Source organism: Cebidichthys violaceus, unplaced genomic scaffold (assembly GCF_023349555.1).
Source record: "Cebidichthys violaceus isolate CVI_PGR_0920_01 unplaced genomic scaffold, fCebVio1.0.p SCAF_72, whole genome shotgun sequence".
Taxonomy (NCBI): Eukaryota; Metazoa; Chordata; class Actinopteri; order Perciformes; family Stichaeidae; genus Cebidichthys; species Cebidichthys violaceus.
This window is the reverse complement of record NW_027176950.1, coordinates 655,001-680,239: the sequence shown is the minus strand read 5'-3', so window position 1 is coordinate 680,239 and position 25,239 is coordinate 655,001. Positions and strand designations below refer to the sequence as shown.

Sequence of the window (25,239 nt, the reverse complement as noted above, 5' to 3'; positions counted from 1 at the left end):
TCAGGTGAAAAAAAACCCGACTCGTCTCTTTAACCTGAAGCCAAGATGAACACAAGTCACCTGAATCGTTGATCTACATGTTCAAATGGTTGAGACGTATTCCTGCACAAATAAGAAGTACTCTTTTTATATTAACTCATCTTGTTACATTTATTCAAAACAAAATACATTTATTTTGCTTTAGGATTCCAGAAAGGATTATATAAACATTTTTTTTTTTTTAATTTACCATATATGTAGAGTATTCACAATATTTCAGACATCAAAATCAAGTCTCTATTTGCTTTGGTCATAAAAATGTAATAAAAATTGACTGTGCTTTGGTTGCACTGAACACACACACACACACACACACACACACACACACACACACACACACACACACACACACACACACACACACACACACACACACACACACACACACACACACACACACACACACACACACACCTTGTGTATCGATTGTGTAAGACATAAAAAAAAAAAGGTTTAAATTCCAAAAATCTGCATCTTTAATAAAAATAAGTCAATTTACAATAATGTTACTGTTCATTCATAAGTATGTTTGCATGAGTTTAGGCAGATAAATAACAATGAGAGAGAAAATGAGACAGAATGTCTCCAGCACTTTGTCTAATGGTTTGCTGATACCAGCTGTTTGTTTGGGTGCGAGTCCATTGTTTACAGTATCTACCTGGTTTCCATTGGTTACAGTATCTACCTGGGTGTGGCTCCTGGTAACAAGTGTGTGTGTGTGTCCACCTTGCACATGTAGCGCCACATGGTTGTGCTTGTGTATATTCTACCCTTCATCTAGGCTTCTGTGACACTGATATACGACACACCTGTGATCCAGTGTGTGCGCGTGTTCGTGCTATTTGTCAGTCTTCTTTTTATGGTTCTCGTCACTGAGATTGTGCTCTGCGAACAGATTCGGGTTCTCGACCAGCGTTGCGCGAACCTTCTTCTTTTCCTTGAAGCGTCCAGAGTTGGACACTTTGACGTGGCGGCCCTTGGTGGCAGATTTATCCACAATCTTCTCCAGCCGGGCATTGAACTGGCTGTCCATGTGGTCCGGAGAAGGGTTACCGCTCGAGACGTGCTCTTTGTTTCCGGTGTTACTCCCGTACTCAGCGGGGATCTCGTACAGGACTTTGGATTCAGATTTCTTCTTGCGGGAGAAGGTCAGCTTCCACCAGCTTGAATCAGCCATGGCACCAACAGAGACGGGAGGACTGACCTGGAGGGCACAGAGCACAAACTGAGGATTGTGGAGAACATAACTTTATTGACAATCATTTTAACACATGGCATTCAACATTTCAGTGAGCAAACTGTGACATAAATTCATGGATGGATTACTGAACGGGCCTACTGAGCAAGTGTCAACCTCACCCCCAAGTCTTCACCTACAAAATGTCACTCAAAGATACACACACTAACCAGGAAGAGACTCAGAATGACCAAAGAACCCAAAACAGCCAAAAGAGAAACACAAAGATCACAAAAAGACACAAAGCAACTTTATAGTGTCACAAAACGACAACAAAGACTTGCAAAACTACAAAGGGACACAAAAACGACCACAGGCAAAAAAATAACTACAAAAGAACAAACCATTTACAAAGATACAAAATTACCACAAAGAGTCACAAAGCAGCTACAAGGAGACACAAAGAGACGCACAGGGACTATGTAAAGATGCAAAACTACAAAGACACTCAAATCAACTACAAAAAGGACACAAAACAACCAACAGAAACCCAAAGGAACTACAAAGAGACAAAACGGCCACAAAGAAACACAAATCAACTACAAAAAGGACACAAAACGACCAACAGAAACCCAAATCAACTACAAAGAGACAAAACGGCCACAAAGAAACACAAAGCAACTGCAAAGACACAAAATGGCCACAAAGATTAACAAAACAACTACCAGGAGACAAAAAGTGACCACATAAAAAAAAAATACAAAAAAAACGTTCCAAAGTGGCACAAAACATTTACAAAGAGACAACCCCGCAGAGAGATGCACAACGACTACAAAGAGACACGAAACAGCAACAAAAAGAGGAAAAACAACTAAAGTTTGTGAGTCTTGCTCCATGTAGGAGAGGTGGTGGGTTCTTTTGCATGTCTGTGCCCTCAGGCCCATTGTCTCAGAATCCACCCATTGATGTATTAAATATTTTCCACCTTGCATCTTTATTGAAGCCTTTAGACCCTTTGTGCTGCAGGTATTGATATATTAATAATGTATTAACGTGAAATCCCTCCCTCATAATTGATCTGCATGTTGTTCTTATTAAAGAGGTCTGAGCAGTCTCAGACCTCGGAGAGCCGACAGTAACCAAGGCTTCTTTTCATCATCTGTGAGTAGTAGGTGTAACATAATGGGGGGGGGGGGGGGGGGGGGGGGGGAACGCACACTCTGCTCTCAGCTGATAAATTAATGATCATCTGAAGAGTCTCGTCTGTCTCCTCCATGTGATCTGATATGAAGTCAGAGAATGAAAGGCCTTCGACTGATGAGGAAGCTGTTGTCTCATGCTGAACCAGGAGCTCGGTTATAAAACAGAGAAGTGAAGAAGACCATCATCAGCATCACAGAACAACATCTGGATTATCCATTTATGATTTCAGCTACAGTAATTATCATTGTTACTCAGCTGCTGTTATTCCCAGTCTCCTGGCAACAGTATTGTTAAAATGACTTCCTCATGAAATGAACATCAACTGTTTGATGACATATTGGGATCATAAACAGGTGAACGACATGTTTAAGATATCACACATAAACAGGCCACATTAACTCAAGGTTTACTGCCCAAGGATGCAAAAGGAACATCAGTGTAAACTGACAATAAAATGCATATATAATATAATTCCATTTTATTAACTGTAATCATATTATCAAATCTTATCGTTTCGATTTATCCCATCCTCTATAATTTATCGTATTTTCATATATTGTATTATTGTATCGTATTAGCATATTTTATCTTGTCCCAACTGTACTGTACCAACGTCCTTAGTTTGATTATTGATCATCGTCTCAGTCTCCTCCATGTTTCCTGTATGTTAAATGTCTGAAAAAGGTAACCGAAATGCCAAAAACATGTAAATTTACAAAGAAAAGTAACCAAAAGCTACTCTATTTGTAACACCAATAAATAGATGAGACTAGTTTGTAATTAAAATGAGGTTAACTTGTACGTTGTTTCAGATCTAACAGTTTTTAAAGTACATTTAATTCTTTCTCTTGTTAGTAGAATTATTTTTAAAACTCATTTCAAACTGGGATAAACTTTGTATTTGAATAAAAACGTAGTTTATAAACCAAATTTTACGAGTTTCACAATCGCTACGACTTCTATTTTATGAGGGCAGACAGGAAGCAAAGCGCCACACTAATCCTCATTTGGTGTGGTCATTTTATCCTGCAGCACCTATGCAAATATACAGTCCCTTTGCAGAAACACTCATCTTACTCTTATCTGAACCACGTGATGTTTGGCACCTGGCACCAACGAGCAGTACTATGGTTCAGGAAAGACAACAATTGATTTAATGTTGTTGTATAGTAACTGTAAAACAGTTACTGAGGAACATTTGATCACATCAGAGCTCTTATGCTTTATTATTCTGGACCTAATTGGCCCTGTGGTGCTTAATTACACTCATTTCTTTGACTTGGGTAGTAACAGGTAGTGTTTCTGCTGCAACATCAAGTTAATTCCTTTTTCTGCCGAATTCTGCAACTCGTTCCTCTTCAACAAATGTTTACAGAGCATTTACATAGTATTGTTGACTTTACATGAAGCAGTTTCTGCAGAACAAAGCAGGGCTCGAGCAGCACTTTACTCTCTTAAGAGGAGATTGGGCTACAATATGCACACATATTTCTTTCAGCATGTTTGACTTGGATGTGACCTTTGAGACAAAAAGCCCTGTTGACATAAAGGAGGCCCTCCATAGTTCTCTTTAATAAGTTACCATGTATTCTGTTATGTGTGGGTGAGCCGCTCAGGCAAAGCCTCAGAGATCACAGCAGGAAAGGAACGCGCGTTTTCGGAAATCACTAACCAGCCGCAAAGCCTTTCAATGGCACAATGTTTGAGCTCGAGAGGAGGCTCCAAGGGCACCGAGGACTCTGCTGCCCCCATAATTGAGCTGCAGCTTCATTAGACTCTCAGGTTTCCTCCCATGTGCCAGCTTCTCTGCTGACCCGTAACGGTAGAGTTGACCGAGTTGATGAAGAGCCCCTGGGCGTTCTCTCCCTGGTATTTACAATAATGCAAATGTGTCTTTTTATTGTTTGTTTTGTGGGCTTTTTGAATTCACAGAAAGCTGAGGGCTGACTTCACCTGGAAACTTCACGGCTGCAGTTATTATGTCAACAATCATGATAAGACTGAAAGGTCTAGACATGTTATTAAATGCATTATTTGTTTAATTAAGGAAGATATTCTCTGGCAAACAGTGTCACCACCTCAAACATCACACACGCAATGTCATCGGTTAACATAACACGAAGCTTCAGGTTACATTTTTGACTTTGTTACTTCCTATTTTCAAATATTTCTTATTGACAGACATTGAACATTTGTCTCAATCTTTCAGGGCTCCACCCACACAGTATTTTTTATATTAAATCAGTCATTTGTTCTATTAAATATCGGTAAACTGCATTTAAAAAGCCTGTTACTATCACCTGTAGGTCAAGATGACATCTTAAAATAAACTCCAGAATATTGAATTTCAATATAAGTAGAGGAAAAGCAGTAAATTCTCACATCTGAGAATTTGGAACCATCAAACGTTTGGCTTTTTGCTTAAAAACAGTTAATTGATTATTAAAATAGTTTCAGATTAATAGACTTCTTGTTTGCAGCTCACAGTTTAACTGTGAAAACTCCAGGCGCAACAAATAAGACCTCATCGCCCCACGCTGAACAAAGATAGTGGATATATTAGAAAGTTGTCAACAAACTAAAACCATTTAAAAGTTTTTCTGGATCTATTCTGAGGTGAATTTGCATTCTGTTGTTGAACGTATAAACCAACGACAACAGTTTCTGCAGCAGCATGTTAGAGACATAAAGAAGCTTTAAAATGTGTTTTCTTACCTTGTTGATGACGATCTGGCTGAAGGAGATTCTCTCAGACCTGAAGCTGTCCCACCATGATTATAAATCTTCACCTCTGCTTGGTAATATTTTATTTTTCTCCTCAGGTGATCATGCACAGGTGCAGCATCTCTCTCTCTCTCTCTCTCTCTCTCTCTCTCTCTCTCTCTCTCTCCCCCCTCTCTTTCACCTCGGTACTCTCTCCCCTCTGTAGCACACACCCTCCTCAAACACACACACACACCCTCACCTAAAGCCTGCCCCGGCTAAGTGCATGAGCGAGTAAATGTTGCAACCATGTGATTTAGTGAGGCCGTCCCAGTCCACATCAAGATTACTGACAGCCGGGGTAATGTGAACTAGAGGTGAGCGGCTCTCAAACTGCAAATAAACTCCTGTTATCAGTCACAGTCTTGTCTTAATGTGGAATTTGGACGCAGAATAAAGTCATCTTTGTGTTTTTTTATTTTAAGTAATTGCTTTAAGCTGAAGAGGGAAAGATGTAAGGGCTCTAAAAAGGTCAGCTGAAGGAGGTGAATGCCCCCGATGCTTTGCATGGGTTGCATAGAATCACAGACTGAATGGATGCTCACTTTGCAAGTTTGGTTTCCATTCAAATCACCTGAAATGAGGTCATTTTAGAGGCACGGCTGCGGCTGTACATGCAGGGATTTAATGGCAGTGTTTGAGACATTTTCATTCCTTTAAGTTCACTATAGTTGCCAAAGAGTTGTTATGTTGTTCCTTTGTAATGATGGCATACAATATAAGATTTGTGTATGGTGAAATCCCCTTAAACCCTTCACAAGCAGCAGGCTGCTGGTGGGCCAATCATTAATAAAAACCCTAACAACTTTATTTTAAGTTCTAGTGGAGATCCCAAAGTTTCCAAAGACATCAAATATGATGCATTGGATTTTGGGGTGGAGTTGTTTAGTGAAACAGTGGGATTATAGCTAATGTAATCAGTACACTCAAGTTTTAATATGGTAACGTATTACCCAATTGATTTAGAGGGATCAATCAACATATTACAGTAAATATATATATTAAGAAATATGGTACTTTTTAATTATCTGGCAATAGTTACCTTTCAGCAGTGCTGGAAAGTAACTAAATACAGCTACTTAAGTAAAAAAAATTGCTCTTCACTCGAGTATTTCCATTTCATGATACTTTATACGTTTACTCCACTACATCTCAGAGGGATATGTTGTACTTTTTACTAATCCATTTGATAACATTTGTTTCTCTGCAGATTTATAGCTAATTCTAAAATGGGCCATTCTGCATAATGATACTTTTGGTACCATTTTGATTCCAATACTTTTGTACTTTTATGTATATGAAATATTGAATGCAGGGTTTTTTAAACTATATTATTAGTATTTTAATAGCACTACTTCCCATTTCTTCCACCACTGCTTTTCAGATTAAAAACATACATACTTGAAATTGTTAAAACTAGCACCATCTTTACCGGCTAAAAAAATTTGTAAAATTCTACACTAATCATTTAATATATAAATATATTAATATATCAAGACACAGGGACCTTTTTTCTGCAGAAAAAGTACTTTCACTTTTCAGTAAAGTACATTTTGCCGATATGGACCTTAACTTAAGTAGTATTTTTAAGTAGTACTTTTACAGCATTTTTTTCTGTATTAGCACTTTTACTTGAGTAAAGGATCAGAGTATTTCTTCATCCACATATATGAATAATGCTTTGCCTTAAAAAAACAATCATTCTCATCTCAGTTAAAGTCCGGCGCCGCCCTCTACCGACGGACTGCAGCTCTGCCACAAACCAGGATGTGAAACAACCAATCAGCTGCAAGCATCAGCATAGTGTAACTTGATTGGTCAGAACTGTAGCGAATGTAACATCCGCTGCTTCTATTGGCTCTCCTTCTCCTAACGTGTCAGTGAAGTCCGGATGGTGATGGTAACAATAATCCTGCATAAAAACCTGTTAAATAACAATATAATGAAGCCGTAACATCTTGGAAGAGCTTTTGTTTTGAAAAAGTAAAGAAACAATGGAGGTAAGATGAAATAAAGTATCTCTGACTCGGTTTTTAAAGAGCCTGCTAGCTAAAGTTAGCTAGCTGTCACATAGTCAAAGTCCAGCTAACTGAAAAATAAACATTTCGCAAAGCTTAATAAAGAAAATAGTTTGTATTTTCTGTTTTCTGTGAAGCTGTTTAACGTTACATGAGTGCAGTATTTTCTCCCCGTGCAAAATACAGTTACAACAATGTATACGTATATATTTTTAAATTGAAGATTAGTAATGTTTTGACGGTTTTCTCATTTCACCAGAATATTCAAAATGTTCCAATCGACATACAGACCAGCAAACTTTTAGGTAAGACGAATATAAAAATGGTTTGTTCATTCCACCCGTTGCTGATGTACAGTTGTGGAAGAAGTTTTCATATCTAGAATATACTATTAGCCCACTTAAAGTACTCCACTACAAGTAAAAGTTCTCTTTAGTAAAAGTACGCAATTATTATCAGCAGAATGTACTTAAAGTAAAAGTATTGCTTGTGCAGTAAAATGTTCCCTCTCAGTATCACCATTATGATGTTTCTAGTTTATTTTTCCTGCTGCATTAATGTGTACGTTTCATTGTAGCTCCTTTATATCCTGTTGTCTAATTTAATCTACATCAATGCATCATATTCTATACGATCATCAACACACAAAGGAAACACTTCATCCTCCTTCAGTTTATCACAAACATTCAATATCAACACATCTGGAGATACATAGTTTTCAATATTTAAAAAGTACGACATGTACCTCTGAGATGTAGTGGAGTAAAATAAAAAGTTGCAGAAAATAGAAACACTCCAGCAAAGCACAAGTACCTTGAATCTTGTTTGTTTTGTTACCCACCTGACACAGATGAGTCAAATGATGCTAATTCCCTCGTTATCAGTGACGTTGAATCATTCTGTGTCCACAGACTGGCTGCTGGATCGACGTCACTGTAATCTGAAATGGCAGAATGCAGTGAAAGATATCAGGGAGAAGATCAACGCTGCCATTCAGGACATGCCAGAGAACGAGGAGATCAAGCAGCTTCTCTCCGGCTCCTGTAGGTCCATTAGATCTATCATCGCTATATCTATCTCCCCACATTGTGCCTCTATTACTACATTTAAGTCAGAGAGATGAGCAGCCATTTCTCTATCACTTTTGAAGGTATTTCCAGAATCCTCAAAGACTCCTTTAACCAACTGGATAAAAGAATGTCAATATGTACTACATAAAGTACATTATCAGACAGTTATACTTCTACATATGCTTCTTTTCACTATTTTATTTATTTGAATTTACAATAATGCTTTCGTTAAAAACAGACTAATCTGAACTCGACATGTGATGTAAATTAGATAGCTTAGATTAGTTATTGCCTGATCATGGAGTACACGGTCGACTGGACCGTAGAGCTTCTAGCTGGTATTCACGTTAAACTCAAGGTCCTAAAAGCAGTCTGTACAAATATCAGTACAAAATGTAGACACAAGTCAAAGAGTGTTAACGATAAGTCATCTAAAACAGGTTGACAAACTTACTGGTGAGTGGCAGCATGGTCTCAGACAAAGGACTGGATCAGAACACACCCAGCCTTTATATCACCTCCCCTTCTTTAGACTCCTCCCCTTTGCATTGACAGGTGAATCTCTCTCATTCACACTTTAACAAGTATCACAAAACAAGAAACATATGTTTTGTTTTTAGACATAACTTATGTTTCATATTAATTCTGTATGTTGTCTGTCTGCCATTTATACTAAAATATATATATTGTAACACTAAATGGTAAAGAGTCTTTGAGGATACTTGAAATATTATTATTATAATTATTATTATTATTGTTTTGTTTGTATTGATAGACATTCACTACTTCCACTGCTTGAGGATAGTGGAGATACTGAAGGGAACCGAGGCTTCCTCCAAGAACATCTTCGGCAGATATTCATCTCAGAGGATGAAGGTGAGCCGATTGAAACAAGCTGCTATTGTCTGCAGGTCTGACAGAGTTTGTGATTGGTATTTGATTGGTATTTGTCTTTCTGCTCTAAAACTACTAAAGCTTCCCTAAACATTAGATTTGATTTCTGTTTTTGTTGTCACAGGACTGGCAAGAGATCGTGTCCCTTTATGAGACAGATAATTTCTATTTGGGTAAGTGTAATATCTCTTTGTAACATGACAACATTTGTATACACCGTTAGATCATCCCTCTGTGTTTCATAGAGTAGGAGGGTGATCTGCTACTTGTTGTCATTCTGTTTGAAACCAGAAAGTCTATTTTTCTAAACGTGAAACTGTATTTTTGGTTGTTGCAGCTGTTCTGGTTATTCCTGCATCTTTATTATAGGATGTAAGAGAACAGCATCCAGTTATAGAAACTAAATATTTGCATGTATAGACATTTTTCCGAATCTAAAACAAGAGTCTGTTTGTGTGTCCCTAGCGGAGGTGGCCAGCTTGCTGAGTCGCAACGTGAGCTACGAAGGCCCGGCCCTGAGGAAGCAGCTGGCCAAAGCCCAGCAGCTGCAGCAGGAGCTGAGCAGGCGGGAGGTGGAGTGCCAGAGCTCAGCCGCAGACCTAAGGGAGCGCTACTATGCTGCCTGCAAACAGTACGGCATCACGGTAAATACACAAGGTTATTAAAACACACAGACTAGCTGCTCTCTGCGTCGACATTCTTCACACTGTCGCTTGATTTTTGTTTGTTTTTTCCCGCTCTGACAGGGAGAAAATGTGGCTCGTGAGCTTCAGGCTCTGGTCAAAGACTTACCAGCGGTTCTCGAGGAAGTCGGGAAAGATGCGGCGAAGTTAGCGGAGCAAATAAAACTTTATGCTGCTTTCACGAACTTCGTATGTGATTGGTGAGCGAATCATCAAAAATACAGTCCTGTATGTTATGTAAAAAATAATCCTTGTTGTCATAAACGTATACATCCCTAACAGCACGTCTAAAAACACGTTGACTCTTTGTCACATGTGGGTTATCTATAGGTCTGAACCAGTCCTGCCCATGCTGACATTCGCCCAGAAGAGAGGAAACACAACGTTTTACGAGTGGAGAACGGGGAACGTCCCCACGGTCATCGAGAGGCCAGCTGTGGAGGAAGCGCCTCCTGATACACTCACAGAGGATTTGGTTGGTTTTACTGTCTTTATATACAAAGTATTTATCAGGGTCATATAATAGAAATGTCCTGTCACTTTTTCTTTTTTATTAATTGATAAATTATTTTTAAATACATCTTGTTCTGTTGTTTTAGTTCCTCTCATGCAGCAGCTCTGTGCTGCTGTGAGATAATAACAAATACCAGAATAGGTCAAATAAATAGACTAATGTTTCAATCCACCACTGACTTTAATGTTCCTGTATTCTCTTTTTAATGCTGCTTTAGATCGACTGGGGCAACTTTGGCAACACTGCGGACGCTCAGGGTGTAAATTCTGCCATCACAGTTGAGGATGGAATAGACTGGGGCATCAGTCTGGAGCCGAGCATTGAGGTGAGACAGCTGAACAAATCTGCATTTTGACTTTATGTGCACCTTATATTAGTTAACTTTTTAATGTGTAGATATTCAGATGAATTAAGAACAATATTTACAGAAAGAATGTATTAATACTTGGGTTGATCACCTTTTAGAGCGGGCGTTCAAGTACTGAGGCTTACTGGGTCCGGCTCGGGTTCGAGTTCAACTTCATCGGGTTTTGAATCCATTCTTCAGCTTCTTGTATTGGCCAAAAAAATAATCTTTAAAAAAAAGAAAAATAATATATTAATGCCTAGTTTACATTCAGTATCCAACAGGAAAAGAAATTGAAGAAAACTTTGAACATTTTGCTAAAAAATTGTAAATATACAGTTCAAATAGTTAACTAGAAATAATGAATAAATGAATAGTTCGCAAAAAGTAATAAGTAAAAGAACCAAAGTTGTATGAAAACTTTACCAAACTTCAACACAAACATTGACAATTTAACACCAGTATAAACTTTATATAACTAACAGTGTTACACAGTTAAAGATACATTGACGGTCATGACGAGTGGTGTTGATGAAGAGAAAAGGATTTTGGAACTTTAGCTCAAATATACTACTTCCTGTCTGCCTCCCTCAACAGGACACTGGTGCTGCTGGGATTGACTGGGGAGACAGTGAAGCAGCTCCCATAGAAATCGAAATCGTGGACGCGGGCGCAGACTGTAACTACTTTGTTCTTTTTTTTTTTTTTTTACCTGCACAACTTATCACAAGCTCGGCTGTTGACATTTCTGTTTGCTAAAGACATGCGTGTCTCCTTACAGGTCCTGAGGGTGTGGCAAGAGGTGAGGATGCTTTATCTGTCCTGGAGAACTCTCAGTCACGCAGCCAGTTCATCGACGAGCTAACGGAGGTAAACCACTACGGTCATCTAGTGTGAAGTTAACACTTGAGAGACCGTGCATCCACTCGAGCTCTGTATGTGGTACTGTCGTCAGAATTGTGATCATAGTCCTAAAACTAGCTTTTAAAAGCCACTGTGTGTTACCTGCTGATAGGTTAGACCAGCTGGTGAACATAGTGGAGCTTTGAGCTTTGAGCTTCTAAAGAGACAGATATATCCCTCAATAGTTGACAAAACACAACAAAAAGTGTGTGTTTATCACAAATATGAGTTCAAGAAAGTCACAGTATTTGTTTTAACTTGCAGTGAATATTGTGTAGGTTTCCACAAAAAAGTATACTAAATTGTACTATTTTTGGATAGTATTTGGAGCAGATCATCAGTCAGATTTACACCTAACATGTGACACTGATTTCATGTGTTTGTTCAGCTGGAAACGTTCTTAACGCAGCGCGTGAGTGAGATGGGAGAGGTGGGAGACGTAGTGGCCATGAGCCAGTTCCAGATGGCCCCCTCCGTCATCCAAGGCCAATCCCGACAACACGTCCAGGAGATGCTGTCGGAGGTGCAGGACCTCATGGGTCGCCTCACCTCCCTCCGGATGCAGCACCTGTTCATGATCCAGGCCTCGCCGCGGTATGCTGCCACGCCTCGCCCTCTTATTGTCACTTTCAGTCGGCGTAAATCGGCATTCTCTCATTGGGTTTAATGTGTGAAATGTGTTGTGTAGGTATGTTGAGCGTGTGTCAGAGGTGCTGAGGCAGAAGCTGAAGCAGGCAGACATTCTGGTGCTGAAAGGTGCCACGATGGTCGAGAAGAGACAGGAAGCCCTGGAGGAACAGTCCAGACTGGAGCCTCGTGTCGACCTGCTGGCAGGATGCACCCGGGAACTCCAGAAAATGGTATTGGTTTACCAGTTCAGTTTATTTATGTTCACAGGGTCGGTGGTTCCCCAGCTCCCTAGAAAGAGAAGGAGAGAAGGTTGTTTGATTTTTCTCACAGTAAACATTTGTCATAAGATCATTATATATATATATATATGTTGTTATACACTGAGAATTATGCAGTTACGGATTATTTTCCAGGAATACATATTGCCCAGAGGGCTCATATTAATATACATCTGAGTAATTGACATGTATTATTGTATTATTGCCAGTAATTGTGATTGTTTGTTTTTGCAGATTGAAGCCGACATTTCAAAGCGATACCACAAAAGGCCTGTCAACCTAATGGGGGTTAATATATAGTGACAAATCACACACGTCACAATAAAAGTGGTATTTATGTTGAAGTCTTGTGTGTTCTTTACATTTTCTGGATCAACATTGGGTGAAAAACAAGAAATATTTGCGGATGCCTGTGAAAACAATTTATCCATTTATGAATGTATCCACTGTATGCTTTGTTAAACTTGTTTTTACTGCATTGATCTTTGTATTTTATTTAATATCAACTTCTTTTTTACCTGATTGGAATATGAAATAGTAATAAAACAAATTAAGTACCTGTATATTAAATAAAGTAAGTAATAAAATATCAACACATGTTAAGGGTGGATACAAATAAAGCATGTGCATATAAAGGTTTCTTATCCTGCTTAAGGTGGATCATATGCACACATTTCTTATTTTAAACAATGTAGTAACCAAATTTAAAAATGAATAATTAAAAATATGGGAAAGATTTAGAAAATGTGCACCACTACAATCTACCAAATATAACTAGTAGATTGGCAATAACTTCATACAGTTTAAAATACAATTTCTGGCTTCTAACTTTATTACATATTGGTTTTAAAATAATTATCCAGTTTTCTATAGATTAGAATTATAAAACATTTATAAAATGTAAAGTATTTCTCTGAATTTGTATGGAATAAAATAATATTGAAGAAGCTGTTCTTTTGCCACATATCTTATACATTGATATTATCTTATCTTATTGGTCAGTGGTGGTTGGTAATTATGTACATATACTCAAGTACTGTACTTGAGGACACGTTTGAGGTACTTCTATTTGCTTTTTATACTACTTTATTTTTCTACTATGTTACATTTCAAGGAGAAATGTACTTTTTACACCATTACATTTGCAGATTGATGCAACAAAACTAATACAACAAAACTAATAAATTATGATATAGCACTAAAGGTTAAGCTATTCAACCATATGTAAATAATTATAACTAGCTCCATATTTACCAGCTGCTTTATTAAAGTGATGAACACATTAATGCATAAATAATTATAATCTAATATGATATATATTATTTTGAAACAGGCCATTCTGTATAATGGGTACTTTTGGTACTTTTAGTATATTTTGATACTCGTACTTTTGTTCTTTTACTTAAGTAAGATTTAGAATGCAGTACTTTTACTTGTAACAGAGTACCACTACACTGTAATATCTGAATACTTCTACCACCACTGCTATAACCGAATCATAAAACATTTGTAAAATTGTAAAATTTATTTTGAATAAAAGAGAAGTTGTTTTTTGCCACTAAATGTATTTTTTGAATGTGATTATATTGGTATAAATGTGTAATATTATCAGCGGGGGATTTTTCAGGGTGATGAAAGCTTGCTACTAGAATGTTCTGCGCATGCGCTGTGTGAAAGCGTGTTTTGGTGTCAAGCAGTGCTCGATGCTAGGCTAGCCGGGGCCAGCTAGCCATTTTGCAAGTCATGGTGGGCCAATTCAATGAGGAAAGGCTGGAGAGACGCTACATCGGGCAACACTGTGGAGCTTTTAATGAAACAGGACTTGATTGCTGTTCTTAGGAGGTAGTGAATCTTCTTCTTTTGGGCATGAATGAAGACACATGCGTGAGTATTAAATCAATTAACTACTGTAATAATGTGTTAGCCGACACATAGATTACAGTGATTCATGGCGTGAGATAACGTTAGCATACACGTAGATAAATAAGTAGTATTTATGGATACAGGAGCATGTCTTTGTACATGTCATAAGTTACTTTTAAAAGTAGTTGAATGCTTAAGGTAGCTAGCTAGGTAAACTAGCTTACAAGGCTAATCACTGTGTTGGCTCTGAGCTCCAATTGTAACACAGCGTTTAGTTAAGCCCCGCCCACTCGCCATCTCTATTGGTCGTGCCTTTCTGGAGTCATGTGTCGTCACCGCGCTTGAGGCCTGCGAGTGGCCTCGCGATCTGTCCATCACCTTTTTCACCACTTGTTGCTAGGGAGATTGTTTGATGCTAAAGCCATAATACCAGTAGCGGTACCTGTCACTTTTTAAAGGGGTAAACAGAGATGTGAGCTAACCAACCTAATGTGGCAACACGCTATATATATATAACGTTATATATATGTGTAACAAGGTGGTTATACACGTGTGTAATAGCAAGTAGCACAAGCTAGCTAACGGCTAACGTCATAAGGACGAAGATAGGCGCAGCTGTGCGAGAGGAGGGAGGGTTAAATACCACAGAAGAAGACGCTGTCGAGCCTTCCATTCACCTTCAGCTGCGCCCACACGAAGAAGTAGTGTGTCCTGTGAAGGGTGGGGTGATGTGAAAGCTCTGTGTTCACCATCTCTTGGCTGCTGATTTTAAAATTGTTTTCCAATGCATTGTGCCGACATCACTTCTCTACACTTTTTGGGAGGATGGAGTGGTTGCAGTGGGCTAGCAAGTCCTGATTTATTTTGTTTATTTGTGTGTCATTAACATGGGTTTAATGCAAATGTAGGAAAGGTAAGACTTGTGTCTCTTAGCTCTGATTGTAATGGTGAACTAATGTGGTTTTAAAGTGGAGCAATAACATGTAATTTCTCACTTTTTGTCAGGAATGGGAAGATGAGAACCTAATGAAGAAGAAAGCTTTGAGCACAAACTGGACTCTGTCAGAGTGGAAACCCCATCTTGGATCCTACATGCCTTTTAAACACACTGCATCCTGTTGAAGACCCTCTCCCCCTTCTTTAATTAAACACTTTTTTTTTATGCTCATGTATCCGTCTCGGTCTTCTAGTACGAGTACAGAAGCTAGTTGGCCCCGTTTTTGTTTTTATTTTTTACTTTCACCTTTTGTTCCTTTGTAAAGAAATGCTTTACCTGAAAAAATACTTCACAGAGGGCCTGATTCAGTTCACCATCCTTCTGAGTCTCATTGGGGTGCGGGTGGATGTTGACACCTATCTAAGCAATCAGCTGCCCCCACTGAGAGAGATCATCCTGGGCCCTAGCTCAGCCTACACCCAGACACAGTTTCACAACCTGCGCAACACCCTGGACGGCAATGGCATCCATCCAAAGAGCGTGGACCTGGACCAATTCTTTACCACTCGGCGACTGCTGAACCAGGTGCGCCAACTGGATCGCCTCTCTGTGCCCAGTACGGAGCTCAACACCTGGCTGGTGCATCGCGACTCTGAGACTGTGGTGTCCACCAGCAGCCAGTCCAGCCCCAGCATCACCCTGGACAATGGGGGTGGCCTAGAGGACGTCAACAACCCTGACGCCACCCCGGCCATGAGGGGAGGAAGCGGAGCACCTGAATCCACGTACAACCTGAACGCAGCGGACAACAGCCTGGGAGCTGTGGCCCCAGAGGGAAACCAGGAGCAGGGCAGCAGGGACGGCAATGACGACCTCACCAAAGAGGTACCGCAGCTTGTTTCTTGTACTATGGGCAGCACCTGTGAGAAGGAGGGAGACATACAACTCCTTTTTACAGGTGCTTGTTGTCACCACATTCACCTGCTGTCTCACAAACTAACAGGCAAACCGGATTTAGATCATGTATTAACGTTCAAAGTAATTTGTGTGAGCTTGGTTGTACCTTTAGTAAGATTTAGTGGTAAACTAATCTTCCACGTAGACACAGATGTTAGAAGAAGTAAGTTTTATATATTCAGATACCAACATTTTACACCTAAAATACCGTAAAAACAACTTAATCAGTCATTCCTAACTACTAAAAACAATCAAACATACTCAGTTTAAATGGCTTCACCAATATCGTTCATGGTCCACAGCTCTGGTCTATAATCAGTGTCAGATGTTGTCAGCAAAACCAGTTGAGTTATATTAATGAGAGCTGGGATTCTTGTCATGAGTGCAACTTTTAAATCCACAGCGAACGGCCATCTAACTTTAATTTACGCTCTTAAAATGGCACAAAAAAATAATGATAACAATTCTGTTTTGTACATTTACTTGTTACATTTTAATAACATTTCTGTGTGTGATTCTTTGTTGTTACTGTTTGGTTCTTTGAGAAAACTTGCAGCACATAATGTGTCACACAATGAGGTCACACAAAGACATTGTAGATTTCTATCTGATCACATGATGACCACCATGTCAAAGGCTTTAATCATGGTTGCATCAACTGACTACATTTCTGTGACGTGATCTGCCAAAATTACCCACACTTATGAAACGATGAGCCAAACTGCTTGTATAAGAGATAAACAGTATAAGTACTAGTTTATTATCATAAATAACACATGTTCCTTTATACCTCGCTACAGTATTAGTTCAATACATTGAATGCCTACACCATACCTGGTTATTAAAGTAACTTTTCTCTACACAGGGCCATTTTTCAATGGTTGCTATGTATTCTTTTGCAGGACATTGACTTGATAGACATCCTGTGGAGGCAGGACATCGACCTCGGTGCAGGAAGAGAAGTGTTCAACTACAGCAACCGTCAGAAGGAGAGCGAGGAGGAGAAGCCCAACCCGCACGAGAACAAAGACGGGAACGAGGAGCAAGAGAGCTGGAGGAATGGAGTGAACTTGCAAGGTGCTCAGCCGGTGGACGGGGAGACCGGAGAGAGTATTCCAGAGCAGGTTAGTAGACTAACTGGATCTCTGTGTGCTAGTGTTTCATCCGGAGGGGAGGTGGTACATTTAGCTCTCCTAATGGTACATTAACAGAAAAAAGAAACGTGGGAGCTGCACAGTGGCGATAAAGGGCAATTCTGTCGGCTGAATACGAGTTCATATTTGTCTGGAGACATTTCCACTTAGTCTCTTTCACTGTTCGCCTTGTGCGTTGATAAACGATGTTCATCTTTGAAATTGCTCAGTTTGAATTTAAGGGTTTCATCTCATTGTTGTCTCAATGAGTTAACTCTGACAGTGGAGGCAGAGATCAAGCAAACCTAGCTGCTGCTATTATGAAGTAAATCACATTTATTATGAAGTAAATGTGATTTACTTCTGGGCTTAACACCCAAGAGAATTGTCCATTGGTTCAGTCTACACTCACAATCGTGAGCTCTCATGACGTGTAAATTTAATCTTCATCAACCTCCAATGGACACAAGTGCAGCTCATCCACTGCTGACGTTTTTCTGAATACAGAAAACAAAAAAAAAATATTTTTTGTTGTTGTTTATTAGTCAGAATGCTCTGATTTGACCACAGTAGCTGATAAAGTACACAGTAAAGTCTGCATTGGATAGGATGTAAAGACTCTGTGTCTGAATCTGAATCTTCAGAGGTACTTCCCTCGAGCTCTATTAAAACGTAGCGACCAGGTGCAAGATCGTAAGCAAGAATCCAAAAGGAAAGCTAAGGAAACGTCGGACACGGCGCTGAAACAACCTACAAATTAAGCGATCAAAACGCGGAGACAAAAATGTTCCAAAAAGAGAGTGAATATCTGGAGTTGGCTTTCGTCCGCTGGCGAGTACAGTAACCCTCGTTGAGCCGGGGCCAACTTTCTCTCTTTCTTACTGTATTGACGTCACACAATGAGTAATAAGTAGACACAGGTGGCTGGTCTCAGTGTGTTTGGACCGCTGGATATGGAATGGTTAACAAAAGCTAACAAAATGAAGTACTAACACAGCTTAAGAACCTGCAGTCTGCAATCTACAACTGCAGCTATCCGGAAGAAGGGAGTAGCGAAGGATTCACTAAAAGTTTTTAGTTCCATTCACCATCGTGGTCGTTCGTATTGGGCTAATTGGTCACAACAGAATCTCTTGTGTTGTTGTTGTTGTTCAGCTCCCAGGTCTTGGCTCACAGACTTCGCTGTCTCTACAAGAATGCTTGAGGCTATTGGAGGCCACGTTCCCGTTTGGAGAAGAATCTGAGGTAAAAGAAAATAAATACAAACCTGCTACACATGCATTGCAAGTATTGTTTTTTTGTTACAATGTCTTTGTGATGTTTTTAAATAGTTTCCAGCCCCGGTTGTTGCCCCAGAAATCGTTTCCAATGAAGAAGTTCCCTCCACGTCTCAGGGTCTTTCTCTGGCACCACAGCTGCCCCCCGCGGAGCCTCAGTTAGACCTGGAGCAGCAGTGGCAAGACATCATGGCCATCATGGAGCTACAAGTACGTCTACTTTCTAACTGCATCATTGCAACCATAAAAAGTAGATTTTGTCGCACAAACGTATGCTTTTTAATTTGAGAGAAGAGTGTATATTTAACAAAATCTTTCCGCTCAAAGGCAATGGAAGTGAACAACTCTTCGCCACACAGCAACTCCAGCAGTGACAGTGGCACGAGTGGGACAACGGAGTCGAGCGCCGCGGGAAACTTTGGACTCTCCGCTGTTCCGACACCCGTGAACCAGGACGTCAGCCTCCATCAGGCCTCCCTCCCCAGCTGCAGCCAGGACTTCCCCCAGGTGTTCAATCCCCAGTTGGACTCTACTAGCATCACCCCAAGAACCACCATGCTCAGACTTTCCTCCAGCAACTCCAGCAACATCAACTCCACGTTCGGAGCCACTAACCTGACGGGCATCTTTCTCCCGCCACACATTAACAGCTCTAGTACCAACATCACGTCCACGCCCATCCTGCCCGACCCATTCAGCAACCTGCTGGAGGAGTCCATGCTCGACGAGATCAGCCTACTGGACCTCGCCATGGAGGAGGGCTTCAGCCAGGCCCAGGCGTCTCAGTTGGAGGATGAGCTCGACTCTGACTCCGGTCTTTCCCTGGACTCCAGCCACAGCCCGGCCTCCCCGAGCAGCTCCGAGACGTCGTGCTCCTCGGCGGCGTCTTCGTCCTCGACGTCGGCCACCTTCTCCGAGGAGGGAGCTGTGGGGTACAGCACCGACTCGGAGGTTGCTACCGCGGAAACGGAGGAAGGTGCTGTCGGTGGTTACCAGCCTGGGTTCAGTAAGCTCTGCCGTATGAGCTACCAGGACCCCTCCCAGTTCCACGGCCTCCCTCAGCTCGGCAGCATCGGCCACAATCACACGTACAACCTGCCGCTTTCCTCCGCGTTCGCCGAGCATCCGGAGCTCCCCCTTTCTGCTGGCAAGAAGAGCGTCCGCGACAAACACTCAAAGCTTCAGCCTGCTCAGGATTTGCTCGACAAGCACGCGAGTCGCGACGAACGGCGAGCCCGGTCCATGAAGATCCCCTTCTCCAACGAGAAGATCATCAACCTGCCCGTGGAGGAGTTCAACGAGCTCCTGGCCAAGCACCACCTGAGCGAAGGCCAGCTGGCACTCATCCGCGACATCCGCAGGCGCGGCAAGAACAAGATGGCGGCCCAGAACTGCCGCAAGCGCAAGCTGGACACCATCATCAACCTGGAGCAGGGCGTCCACGACCTGAGGCGCGACAAGGCCCGCCTGCTGAAGGAGAAGATGGAGTTCATCCGCTCCATCCGGCAGATGAAGCAGAAGATGCAGAGTCTGTACCAGGAGGTGTTCACTCAGCTCCGGGACGAGGAGGGCCGGCCCTACCCCCCCAGCGAGTACTCGCTCCAGTACAGCGCCGACGGCAGCGTGCTCATCATGCCCCGCGGCGTGACCACCGCCGAGCAGAACCGGAAGCCCGAGAAAAAACAAAAAGACAAAAAGAAGTGAGGGGGGTGGGGCGGGGGGCAAACTGCTGTTTATTCTATCACTTTGCTAAATCAATAAGAAAGATTTCTGCAGATGCGAGAGAGATGTCCTTTTTTCCTTTAAGAAGATTCTGGTGAGTAGAGTTGTTGACTACTCTTCCTGCGTTAGTTTCTCCCCTTTCATTCTCTTCCTACATTCTTTTCCCCCCTGGAAACAACTTTGAAGCAGAAGTAGCTCCTCGTTTGAGTACTGATATTTCATTATTTAGACGGGGCGGGGGAAACAATAAGCGAGGAGACGAGGGACGTGAAAGGACATAAAAATGAGCTGTTAAGAGAAGGGGAAAAAAAATGAGCCGCTCTTGATCCTTTTGCACCGAAACCGCTGAGGACGGAGAAGGTTTGTCGGGTGAAGCGAGTGGACTCGTCTGGAGTAAAAGAACACTGTCGACAAGGACGGTTGGAGTACCTATGCACCGGAGGTTTTAAAGGACAGACCACATCCCACCCTGGAGACTTTTACTGATGTTTGTCACGTTTAAGTTGCATCTACGGTTGTGAGAGTTCAGTTTACCAAAGGCTAAGAGGAAGTCCATCGTCTTTAGGGTGCCATTAACACCTTTACTAACCAAAGGTCGTGTGGTGCACTTGATCATCTTAAACATGCTCAAAAACACTGGACTCCAATTCTGTCGGTTTCTGTGTCGCAAAATCCAGTTTTTTTGGAGTCGGTCTGAGCTCAGAGAGGCCCTGAAGAGAGCGACGGATGGACGGAGGAGGTGTGAGACCAGAGAGAGAGTTCCCGGGCTGGCCGCTGCTAAAAAAAAAAAAAGAGGCCTGGAGGTGAAGTCCTGCAAGAGGAGCAGATGGATGTCTTAGGGAGGAGGCACACTGCATTGCAAAATGTATCAACTTCCTTATAAATTATACATAGCACTGTAATTTGTCTTTTAAAAGGCTTGGCTATATGCATTTTGCCGTGTCTGTCGCTGTTCCTTCGCTGCAGGTTTAAATGCGGGAGCTGTGTTAAGAAGGCTCTTATTAACTGTTCATAATCTGTAGTATAAGCAAGGTTATAAGTCACATCAGCTTTATGTAAAACTCTACACTCTGTTTTTATTTAAATTGTCACGCTGAGCCTGTCACCGTAAAGAGGAAGCTGCTGGGACGGCCACAGGTTCAGGCCGTCACAGTCACAGTTTATGCATCATTTGGCGTTTTTCTTTCTCCTCTTGGACGCCTCGTTTTCAGCACTAACTTCAAACAGGCTCAGTTGTCTCTGGTGTAGCCAAATCCCGTTTATTTAACTTATTTGCCAACGTTCCCCAACTGAAAGCCACTTGAGGTCATTTCTTTTTTTAAACTGCTGTGAAGCCCGAGGTGTTGGCTTAAATATTATGAGTCCTATGTTTGTTTTCTTTGTGTTAACAAAGTGAGCCAAGTTGTTAAATGAGATTTAAAAATTGTTTGAATGCGTGAAATGACGGTGCGTGTTGTGGCCACTTTGATTTGAAATGCCTTTATTTCACCATCTCATCGTCTCACTTTAAATGTTCTGAGAACCGGAGGAAGACGTTCTCAGAGTAGAAGTGCTATTACTCGTCTATCTGAATGAAGTTGTGTCAGTACGTGTGTAACATCGCCCTCTTCTTAAAACAGAAAAATCAAATCAAATAGGTGAGTTAGGCTAGAACATTTACAAGAGCAGAACAGATGATGTCCAAAAAATAGTTCTTGAAAAGGAGAAACGTCCTCATTAAATGTGATGTTCAGGCATGAAACTCTGGTTAACATTGACACCAACTATCTAGTACTGCTACTACTTAGTGCACTTTTCTTTTCGTCGGTCTTGTTCTGTAAATATTTTCATGTTTGTGTTCGTCATGATTTATGTAGTTTGTCAAACGTCTCCGTGACGGTCTCACCCTCTGCTTTCAGTTTGGATGTAGTTTCCTTCTTGTTTTCAGATATTTGCCGGCAATCAAGAATTGTTTTTATTGATTAATAAAGTGTTTTTATTTTCACCCGGGACTCTTTGTGTTCTAGTTGTCATGAATGGTGTTGGTCATACCGTACAACTTGGGGCTCCACATTTTAATTCACAGAAATGATCCCAATGATTCGTAAACTAAAGAAACGAGGCGACAAAGCTTCAACGAATAGTCAATTTGCAGAAAAGGAATCGTCCAGTACTTTGGTTATCAATCATTTTTCTCGGAATAAATACCAAACATTTGTTGTCAGGTTTAAAAGTGACAATTTTCTGCTTTTTCTCTTGAGTAAATTTCATATTTTTTGAATGTTGGTGGAACAAAACAAGAGATTTGATGACACTGTCGTTAGTTGCAGCCCTGCAGATAATCTGGCGATATTTAATTATAAGATAATCCTTTATTAGTCCCGCAGTGGGGATATTTACAGGATCACAGCAGCAAAGCGGACAGTGCAAACAAGGTACATGGTAAAAAAACAAGAGCAGCAAGTTAAAGTGAAAACAGCAAAAATAGCAAAGTAACAAAACGAGTGGTTTATTCTCCAAAACCAACAAGCAAGATGTGACCATGAAGAAGTCCACAAAGAACACCTATCGGTAAATGAATCAGGGTTCGTAACCGTACACCAAACAGCTGAGATGGACAGTTTTGACCTCAAAAGCACCAATGAACACAATGTTTAAAAAAAGGCACTCTAATGAAATAGAAACATCACGTCACTGATACGATGTCACAGCAGGACGACGGATCTCTGGACCAAACGTTGAGAGAAACGGATACTGAAGAGGCCAAGAGAGTCGATACTGAGAACTGAACGCTGCGTTTTACATTCCAGTTGAAGCATATATACAGTTAGATTACATCCAGATAGAAGCAGAACCAAATGAGTGATACTACACCAAGAACAATGAGTCCAAAGGTGTCTTGCTCGTCTCTGCCGTCCCGTCCCCGACCCTCCAAAACCCCTCTGGAAAAGTACAATGAAGTTCAAAACTACAGCTTCTTTCTTGTGTTAGTTTTTCTCGTCTTTTTTCTCGTCTTCTGTCGGATACGAGTGCCAAGTGAGTCTCTCCTCATAGAACGAGATGACCACCTGAGGACACTTCACGTTGGCCTCCTTCGCCGGCACCAGGTCAGCTTCATCAGAGTTTTTCCTGAGGAAAAAAAACATTTACAGACAAATATTCAATGACACATCCAGATGTTAGGCTGCATACGAACCATTTCATGAGGAACATGAGTTCTCCGGTGGAATCTGTGGCGCCAATGATCCTCTCTGGATCCAGCCCTCGAGCAAAGCCCCGGAGCTTCTCTGTCTGAGGATCAAACAACAAAACAACTTCAATCAAGCACTAAACGTTTCAGCACGTCCAAAACCCCAAAGACGTTGAGTTTACTGTCACGTGAGACGGAGAAAAGCAACGTTTGGAAGCTACCAGCAGATGTTTGACCATTACTGAAATCATTATTAATAATTACTAAAACTCAAAGCTGCAGATTAGTTCTCTGTCGATCTACTTAAACTTCAACTCTAAAATATTGTTCCAAAATGCAAAGTTAAATATTGTTGTCTTGTGTTGACAATTGTGGACCCAAAGCAGACTCTCCAGAGAAAGTCCACATGAGCCCCCTTGTGGACTTGATTGGGGATCTGAACATCACCAGCGACTCTCAGACTTTCTGGGAACAAGTCTGCAAGAGACTGTCCCCAGATATGTCGTCAAGAATAAGTCTGTCTTTGGTTACCACGTGACAAAAGCAAAGAGTCGGTGACTTACGTCGTCTTTCTTCTTCTTCGTTTTACTCTCGTCTCCTTCTGCGTCTCCGGCCGCCTTCCTCTTCCCGTCGTGAGCAGATTTCTGGGACTGCAGGAACTCTGCGATCAGATCCGGACAGTCCAGGTTGTCGTCTGGCTCCCACGTGTTGTCTTCTCTGCAGACGCAAGTACATAGAAATACACACTGAGAAATGGTTCTTAATTAATGTTTGAGTCATTGGATGGCAGAAATAAAAAAAAAAAACTGCCATGATCTGGGTGTGGGGTAGTTAGCTACCAGCTGACTGAGATTATAGGATATATATATATATATATATAGATAGTAAAAAAAGATGATTTTATAGATCATCACAGAAAAGATCCTGGAATATGATCTGTAAAAAAGAGTAGGAACCCTGATTCCATTGTTATGCTGTTTAAATGTACAATTTGTTCACATTTTCCAAAAATCGGTTCCTCAAAGAACCATTTCTTCCTTGGAAGAACCATTTTTAGCTAAAGAACCATTTGAAAAGGGTTCTTTATGGAACCATTTGGGTCCATAGAGAACCTTTTTGAAAACTGCTCTTTAGAGAACCTTTTTTTCTTTAGGTTCTTCAAAGAACCAGCCATGGTGCCTCAAAGAAACATTTTGAAGGTTCTTTGAGGCACCTTTGTGGGTTCTTTAAAGAACTGTTTCCCCTGGACTGAAAGGTTCTTTGTGGAACCAGAAAGGGTTCTCCTATGGCATCACTCACCGAAGAACCATTTCCGGGTTCCAGATGTCATCTTTATTGTTCTGTGTGTACAGTGTTTCATTAATAACTTGTACCGGTGATATGCCGTGTGAATCGGATGATGACGGTAAGAGACACTCACCCAGAGAAGCCTTTCCACTTGAGGAGATACTCTACTCTCCCCTTCACCACCCGCCGATTCAGCACCCTTTCCACCACGTATTCTTCCTCCTCCTCCTCTTCCTCCGCCACTTCCTCTGGTTTCTTGTCCTTCTTCTCCACTGTGGTCATTTTGCTCTCAGGCTCTGAAGGGTCAGAATACAGCAGATAGTTACTGATCCTGAAGACAAGCCGTCCTTTATAACGGCCGCCGAGCCTGGAAAAC

The 25,239-nt window shown here is 41.1% G+C and overlaps 4 protein-coding genes across 7 annotated transcripts in view; 2 read left to right on the top strand and 2 right to left on the bottom strand.

Moving 5' to 3' along the window:
• Positions 1-123: 123 nt before the first annotated feature.
• prr15lb (proline rich 15 like b) lies at positions 124-5,412 on the bottom strand. The gene is made up of 2 exons (XM_068736842.1): positions 5,135-5,412; positions 124-1,243 (listed from the first exon to the last, which is right to left on the bottom strand). Exon 2 carries the CDS (start codon positions 1,214-1,216, stop codon positions 878-880), a length of 339 nt encoding a protein of 112 aa, XP_068592943.1. The 5' UTR covers positions 1,217-1,243; positions 5,135-5,412; the 3' UTR covers positions 124-877.
• A 1,614-nt stretch (positions 5,413-7,026) lies between these two features.
• Positions 7,027-12,862, top strand: cdk5rap3 (CDK5 regulatory subunit associated protein 3). The gene is made up of 14 exons (XM_068736838.1): positions 7,027-7,182; positions 7,460-7,505; positions 8,112-8,243; positions 9,046-9,146; positions 9,289-9,337; positions 9,630-9,808; positions 9,911-10,047; positions 10,178-10,322; positions 10,579-10,686; positions 11,305-11,386; positions 11,489-11,577; positions 11,999-12,204; positions 12,299-12,470; positions 12,753-12,862. Exons 1-14 carry the CDS (start codon positions 7,177-7,179, stop codon positions 12,816-12,818), a joined length of 1,518 nt encoding a protein of 505 aa, XP_068592939.1. The 5' UTR covers positions 7,027-7,176; the 3' UTR covers positions 12,819-12,862.
• Positions 12,863-14,222: 1,360 nt separating this feature from the next.
• On the top strand, positions 14,223-22,391 carry nfe2l1b (nfe2 like bZIP transcription factor 1b). Of its 3 annotated transcripts, none has more exons than XM_068736721.1 (6): positions 14,223-14,360; positions 15,387-16,203; positions 17,178-17,399; positions 18,564-18,653; positions 18,740-18,895; positions 19,013-22,391. In XM_068736721.1, the coding sequence occupies exons 2-6, from the start codon at positions 15,646-15,648 to the stop codon at positions 20,387-20,389; spliced, it is 2,403 nt and encodes an 800-aa protein (XP_068592822.1). In that variant the 5' UTR covers positions 14,223-14,360; positions 15,387-15,645; the 3' UTR covers positions 20,390-22,391. The 3 variants fall into 3 exon arrangements, with proteins under 3 accessions (XP_068592822.1, XP_068592821.1, XP_068592823.1); XM_068736720.1 differs by having other exon boundaries at positions 14,223-14,402; XM_068736722.1 differs by lacking the exon at positions 14,223-14,360 and adding an exon at positions 14,882-15,294.
• Positions 22,392-22,598: 207 nt separating this feature from the next.
• Positions 22,599-25,239, bottom strand: part of LOC137891909 (chromobox protein homolog 1-like) — a 4,527-nt gene continuing 1,886 nt past the window's right edge. For both annotated transcript variants that reach the window (XM_068736723.1, XM_068736724.1), the window contains exons 3-6: positions 24,997-25,159; positions 24,140-24,293; positions 23,583-23,677; positions 22,599-23,515 (exon numbers count right to left, since the gene is read on the bottom strand). In XM_068736723.1, the coding sequence (XP_068592824.1) occupies positions 23,374-23,515; positions 23,583-23,677; positions 24,140-24,293; positions 24,997-25,159 (554 nt within the window). In that variant the 3' untranslated portion in view covers positions 22,599-23,373. The remainder of the gene's footprint in view (positions 23,516-23,582; positions 23,678-24,139; positions 24,294-24,996; positions 25,160-25,239) is intronic.